The sequence below is a fragment of the Xyrauchen texanus genome, chromosome 19 (assembly GCF_025860055.1).
Source record: "Xyrauchen texanus isolate HMW12.3.18 chromosome 19, RBS_HiC_50CHRs, whole genome shotgun sequence".
Classification (NCBI taxonomy): Eukaryota; Metazoa; Chordata; class Actinopteri; order Cypriniformes; family Catostomidae; genus Xyrauchen; species Xyrauchen texanus.
Genome location: NC_068294.1, coordinates 12464739 through 12472500, shown reverse-complemented (window position 1 = coordinate 12472500; position 7762 = coordinate 12464739). Strand labels below are relative to the sequence as shown.

Below are 7762 nucleotides of genomic sequence, written 5' to 3'. Positions count from 1 at the left end.
CACCTGCAAACAGTAAACGTTTATCGGATTCTGATGTTGAGAATGATTTTGAGGGTTTTCGTAGATGACTGTGGCTTCAAGCCATCAACAGAGCTGACTGGATTGAGGAGATCATTTCAACTCACGGCTTTGCAGCAAACATATAAAGCGAACATTATTACAGTTATGTTATTAACCAATATCAGTTTAATAATTGTATAGCTAAGAATATTTGTGTATTCATGATTTTGTGTCGCATTGGAGCCAAAAAGAATATTGGCCACTGGTCAACTCCATTAAACACAGTTTACTATTTTTTTAAATCCATTCTGCAGGCATTGCCTTAAAGTCTGCAAATTCCAGAGGCTAATATCTATGTGTATCATCAAACTAAGTCTTCAGCACATCAAGTTAAGACAAGTTTGTCCGTAACCCATGTCAAGAAAGCCTAACAGTGTGCTGATTACATTGGCATATCTTTTCCTGACATGCAGTCATCAAAGGGAAACATTTAGTTTATTGCATCAATCTTTATTTACTTAACAGCCACAACAGCAAGTTGGAAGGATCGTTTAGGAGATGAGGCATGATTGCAAGGGAACAGCTGAGCAGCCTGAATGCACTAAAGAGCTGCCCACTGGCCTGCATTTTCAGGTCCGGCACCACAGAGTGTCTGTTTTCAAGCCTTCCCGTCATCCACATGCCGGTCTTCTAACTGACACCTTGACCTGCTGCTTGTGGCCTCTGGAAGGGCCAGTCTTGAAACTATTTTATACTGTTAATATTCTTGTAACAAAAATCCAATTCACAAAGGTTTACATTTTTAAACTTAACCACATACAGTATAATCTTGGTGTCACCTAGTGTAACAGTTTAGGCAGGAGAGAAAGAGAGAGAAAGAGGAATGTACAATTGAATCCACAGTTTCAAACTTAATCAGCCTTTTGAACAAGCTGATGGAAGTATTTAAGGATGTCTGCTCTCACTTCAGATACGGTCACCCTGGAAAACCACCTCATTATAGGTTTACCATCAGGACCCACAAGAAACTTCTCAAAGTTCCACTTGATGTCATTGATCTTGAGAGGTTCCCAAAACAATCTGTTGGCAGGGTTTCCAAAGCTGTCTCCCACAGGTGGGCACGCATTCTGAAAGAGAGAGAGGATTATGTGGATCCGTCTTGATTTAACTCCATACTTGGCAGAATTAGGTTGCAGATGGAGAAAAGTTTTGGGGTACATTGGTGAATTGGTAAAATGAGGTTTCAATTTCAATTATTCTGTGCAGTTAGAGGAAAACATCTTTGATAAAAAAATTCCCTGCATGATTTGAATGGTCCTATGTTGGATTTGGTTGCGTCTCGTTCCCTTCGTCACTGGGAACCGAGGTTACGTACATTCAAGTACACTTGACATTGCGTTTGCTAATGCATATGGGGAACAGAATCCCATCACATTGCACTACACAACATAACCTTCCAGAGACAAAACATGATGCTGCAGTCTCGTGGGATGGCGATCGACATGAGTATGCTGCAAGTGAGTGACCCTCATGTTGGGCAAGGAGGGGATCACTCAGAATGAATATATGAACTATAGTCATATAGTATGAATTAACCACTTCACGAACCCAGTCGGGAAGGGAGTTTATGTATAATGAAAGTGCCTATGACTTTATGGTAAATGACAATGGCCTGAATGCAGTCGGCAGTGTAAAATGATGGGGAGCCCGTAATTAAAGGGAGGGGCATAAGTATATGTTTGGCAAACAAAATAGCAAGCGCTCTAAACAGAGAGGACTTGTGAAGAGAGAGACGTTACATCAACCTTGAGAATGTGTTTTGAGAATACCATCCTGCTTGTAAAGACACACTGTTCGTCCATACCTATGAGGAGGCCATGCCTGGCCAGGCGCGTTTTCTTCCACGTGATCCACACTGAGAGGATGTAATAGCTGCACTTTTGACAGATTGTTATGAACTTCAGGGAACAACGGGGCAGTTCAACAGGACGCGGTTGCTTGGCAGCTTCCAGACTGCAGGAACCATTCATCAAGGTGAAAATGTGTAGGTTCCTCTGGAGGAGACCACTCGATATCGAGCTCTTTGACCGCCCTTGAAATTAGGCAAATCATCTCTTTGTCAGTGGTGTGTAAACGCTCCTTGCCCTCGCTGGGGGGAGGGTTCAGTGGTGTCATCCACTGGCCACTCGCCTGATGCAGCGAGAGACATGACATTGTCATCATCTCCAGTGTCAGACAAGACGAAGCCATGCGTCACGCACTTGTCACGCACATAATATATTGGCATAGACATGTTACATGGAGATTGAGGGGCTCGTGGGGCGTGTGCCGGCATGAGAACCACCTCAAATTCATCCTGCTCGACCTCGCGCCCCCCGCCTTGACTCCTCGAGTGATCCCTTGGGTGTGGGAGGTCGTGGGAGGCCAGAACGAGGGCGATTCGCAAAGTAAGACCTTTGATGTTATGGCAAAAAATGTTAGGGCAAAAAAAAAACAAGATCAATTTGATTGATCTTGTTTTAGAATAAGATAAGATATTTAGGTTTTTCAGAGAATGTATTTTTAACATGTGTATTTTGTCTTACTGTACTGGCAGAGTTTTTATAATCAAAACAAGTGAAAAATCTATCAGTGCTGAAGAAGTAATCCAAAGTATTTATAATACGTTACTGACCTTGAGTAATCAAAAGGAATACGTAACAAATAACATTTTACAGCATGCATTCAGTAATCTGTAGTGGAATACATTTCAAAAGTAACACTACAACCCTGGTCACATGTGTTACCCTGATGGTGTTTTGTATTTGTTTGTGTAACACTGTCTCAACATTTTTATTGGTCATTGCTCCTGAAAGGGTCATTCTTGATGAACTATAAGTCATCATATGGCCTTTTGTAGTTACTACAGTGATTAACATTACATTTTAAAGAGAAAAGTAGATTTTTATAGCTCCAGAATGTGTAAGTGTACAGTTTATATTTGTTTATATTGTTTTAATAATATAAACGGTAGTGAACTGTAAAATATACAGGCATCAAATGTACAGCCTGTAAAGCCTGAAACAAGTTTACTATACATTTTTTGCTGCCAAAGCTGCCAGTATTTTACAGTAAATTTAACAGATTGTTTTTTCAGTGTAGGTAGATACTACATCAGTGGTGGTTTGCAATTGATTTTACATTGGACATCAAATGGTGAACCAATATAGTACCAAATTTGTGTTTTGTACAAATGCATACAAAAATGTCATTACAATCAAACATTTATTACATACAATAAACAATTATTAATATTACAATGAACTGTATTGTCCCAAAAATGTGCAATGGGCATTGGCTGAATAGGAAACTGAACAATTTTGGTTTCTAAAAGTATAATGAATGCCAACTTCAAGGGTTGTAAAAAGTGCAGAGCTAATTCTAAGCACAATTTTTGTGCCAGAGCAATGTGCAAGAGGGCGTGGGTAGGAGTGTTTGCGCTATCTGTGGGTGTATGTGCGTAAACTGTAGGTATATTGTATATTAATGAAGTGATGCAAAACACAATTTGCTATTTTCCTAAGAAAGACGTTTCAAAAGCACATCTAATTTGTATTGGTATTTTTCCACCTGTTGTCTTACAGTCACTGCAAAAGGGGCTGGTGGAATGATTTAGATATGTTTTTAGACAACTTAGTTATTTTGAATATATTTTCATTTCATGTGTAATTTGAATTTAGAAATATTTTTGGTTTAATTTTGTTTTGTTTTAATAAATGAGTAGAATTTTTCAAAATCGACCAGTAGAAGTGAAGTGTGTGCCGATAAAATCACTGTTAATACTAGCCATGTTTTGTGTTTCACTAGATGAAAATGATTAATAATACTTCCTATACATTTGCTGTAATTTAATGGAGCGTAAATCCAAATCCTGACGAGAACCACATTTTCTGTGCGTATAAAAGAAGCATGTCACTGTCATAGAAATATGCTTGACATTCAACAAGGACATAGTTAATGCTCAAAAGAAGGCAAGTCCATATTTCTTTTCTTCTAAATCATTGTACACAGCCCATTTACACTACCAACTTCTTATGAATGTGCTTTTTTGTTTATATCACTGGTGCTTGACAGGGAATGGACTACATAATAGGATGCAGACGGTGCAGGTGAAGAACCTCAGAATTAAACTGCACTTGACCCAGCCCATTAGTGCTTTGCATGTGCAATTTTGCCAAACCCACTTGCACAAAAATACCAAAACTTCATGACCATGCCCAATGACTTTGAATATATGACTTATGGTATTGCGCTTGCGTGCTAGAGATCTTAAAATATGTGTTCAGCCTAATTACAGCAAAACTAAAAGCACAAAACACATTGTAGTTAGCACAAACCATGTTTGTCTCTTTGCAAGTGAACTCATATTTAATTTAGTCTGGGTCATATTTTTTCTTACCTTGCATATATTTGTTTATGTAATTCAGTTATGTGATTAGTTGCATTTGATTATTTGCATTTAACATTGTTTTATCCCTGCTGTTCATGACTCTTTCAGAATAGACCACCGAGTTTAGATTTATGCTTTAATGAGCAATGACCCACCTTTAGAAATGTGAAAAGGGCCTGTTCATTCTCTCCATTCACATCCCCCTTCTCAAATAACTGAAAGTTTGGAACAAATCCATTGCCTGGACGGACATACCTGTGAAGACAAGGAGAAATATATTCACTCAGGGTCTGTCTATATGGAATACAAATAGGGATTTAAAGGAGTCATGGATGGAGCAGCGGCTTCAGATGTCACCCCAGATTAGAGCCTTTAGGTTTAAGACATATGATATGTGCAGTAATTTAAAGGTGATGATGGATGTGCTAATCGCATACTGTCTGAAGCTCAGATAGATTTGGCTCAAGAGAGATGACCAGTGACCTCAGTCTTACAAAAGTCTCAGGAAACTCATCTTCTTCTTAAACGACTGTGCCTTCTGATTAAAAATTGCTGAGTGATTTATGTTTAGTCATGTTAACAGACTTGTAGGATCTGCGTTTAAAACTACACAATGTAAATATTATTGCAGTGCCATGTATTTCAAAGAGTAAAATCAACTCACTTTAATGTAGGAAGAATTTCATAATTTTCCCCAGGCTCTTGTATCCCAAACTGGTTGCAAGGAAACCCGAGAATAGTGAATCCAACATCATGGAGCTCCTTGTGTAGTGCATTCAATTCTAATTAACATACAGTCAATACAATTATCAGAAGAACAGGTTTAGTGTTTGCCGTGCAAACTGTGTAATGAGAGGTGTGTATATAGTAATATATACTAATATTTGAGTTACAGTAATTGGAAAAACTTGCAAACTTACCCACATACTGGAAGGTGAGTCCTCAGTAGGTGGCCACATTGACGATGAGGACATGCTTTCCAGCATAATGGGAGAATGGGATGTATTGGGTCCCATTTATGGTTTTCGCACCATAGTTCAATATGGTGTCACCAACACCTGGGTTACAAACCTGAGAAAGATGTTTACAGATGGATGCTTTAAAAAGATTAAATAATAAATTAAATGTAAAAACATTTCACGACTATACATTACACGAATATTAGATTGATATTAGATTAAGCAATCCCAAAAAGTTGGTACATCTTATTTGTCAATGAACAGGTTCTCAAAGTAGAAAGGAAATTAGATTAGATAGAAATTAGAAAGAAATATTATTGTAGACCTTTAGAAAAAGCAAAAAGAAAATGTATTTTTAAGGTAATACTTTACAATAAGGTTCCATTCGTTATCATTAATTAATGCATTAGGTACAATAAACAAAATATGGACAATATATATACACTTTATATAAGGTGGCCTTTAGTACTATGTATTAACATTAAATACATACAAGACTATGTATTTACTGTGTAACTATATGTTGTTCAGCAAAATTCCCATATTTGCACTACTTAAGTTGAGGTACAGGTAGGATAAGGGGTTAGAGTTAGGTTTTGGTGTAAGGGTTAGGGGTAAAGTTAACAGTGTAACTACAAATGTAATTAAATGCAAGTACTTTAAATGTAATTACATTACAACAACGTGTATGTACATAATAATTACATTGTATCAAATGGTTAAGTACATAGTAGTTAAGGCTACCTAATATTAAGTGGGTCCCAATATATTTTTTACACCATTTATTAATCTTTGAAAATGTTACGTTAATAAAAATACAATTGTTTATTGTTAGTTCATAGTACATTAACTAATGTTAACATATATAACATTTGATTTAAAAAAAAAAATATTATTATATGTTGAAATTAACATTAACGAAGATTAATAAAAGTTAATGTTAACTAATTTTTGTAACTAATGTTAACAAATGGAACCTTATTTTAAAGTGTTAGCATAAAAAAAAAGGATAACATCATAATGCTGTAGTAGTGGGTTTTATATTCTGCCTGATAAGGTAGAGTAAATATTTACACTTTGGTGACTTGTGCTGTTAGTTAAAGCGCTTAAAAGAACAACTAATAGGTTGCAAAACAGTCTTCTGGACATCTTATTTCACTGTCTATAAACTGACCAGGATTCTTATTTATTTATTTATATTCTGTGGCAGTTTCTGTGGCAACCTGCTTCACCTGCTATTGCATGGGGAACATATTCTGCACGTTATACCCAAATCACACAGGTTTATATCCCAATACATGTCTTAATATCACTGTATTTTAGTGTAAAGTGTGAAACATTACCTGGTTGCATCCACAATGTCTACTAAATGAATTCCATGAAAATCTGAATTTGTATCTTTTTTCTTCTTCTCCTTTTTCATGTTCTCTATTGTTTAATCTTTAATTGCTTTGGGTAATTTCCAAGCATTACCAAAATAACATAAGATTATTATTTATTTATTTTTAAGATTTAAAAACTTTATAATACGTATTTGTCTTACCTGGGTATTGGATAATCCACTAACTTTGTCTAAAAGTCCTGCCTGGAGCAGAACACACATCCAAAGAATCTTCTGGATCCCCATGAGGGCGATGTGTTGTCCCTGCCGGGTGTCTGTGTGCTGTCTGAATGATGTGTCACTGTGCTGGAGATGAAGAAACACGTGAGGAGAGTGACGCAGACAAGCCAAAAACACCATCAGCCTCATCTCACATAATACATATTTACATGGACACTGTTTATTAAAACGCAACCTAGCTAAATATCGTAAAATAGTCACGTTTGAAATTAGGTAATAATTTTATTGCATTTAATGTAGGCCTATTTTTTGTAATTTGATCAAAACACAACTATTTTAGCGTCAGTTAAAGGAGCATAATTGTTTATCACTTGAATTTAGTGTTCATCTGACTGGATATTTACATTTGATAAAAACAATAAATTAAGCCAAGGAGTGTTTTTGCTTAACGAATTTGTCACAATATCCACAAGATGCGCTTTTATTTATGTATTTGTTCATTTAATTAGTTTTTATATATTGTTTAATGTTTATACTACTTTAATTTATCATCATCAGACTCTTTCTCTAGTTGTGACGCTGTTCTTTCTATGTTCCAGCTGCACTGTCACGTTTCACTGTTACCATGACGACGATTTTTGATCCATCACTCGTTATAAATTGACACTGCGCAGATCACAGGTGCATTTTCCCCTCGGTGATTCTTCTCACACGCCATCCACTTTAGTCATTACATGTAGCATATAACTGTTTTCATTAATGCATAGACGCGGTAAGTTATTCAGGTATTTCTCTACTTTGAATGTCCAGTTG

The 7762-nt window shown here is 36.4% G+C and overlaps 1 protein-coding gene across 1 annotated transcript; it reads right to left on the bottom strand.

Annotated features, from left to right (window-relative positions):
* Window positions 1-475: 475 nt before the first annotated feature.
* gpx3 (glutathione peroxidase 3) lies at window positions 476-7055 on the bottom strand. Its single transcript, XM_052150060.1, has 5 exons — window positions 6932-7055; window positions 5350-5500; window positions 5094-5211; window positions 4585-4684; window positions 476-1127 (listed from the first exon to the last, which is right to left on the bottom strand). The coding sequence occupies exons 1-5, from the start codon at window positions 7013-7015 to the stop codon at window positions 912-914; spliced, it is 669 nt and encodes a 222-aa protein (XP_052006020.1). The 5' UTR covers window positions 7016-7055; the 3' UTR covers window positions 476-911.
* Window positions 7056-7762: the final 707 nt, after the last annotated feature.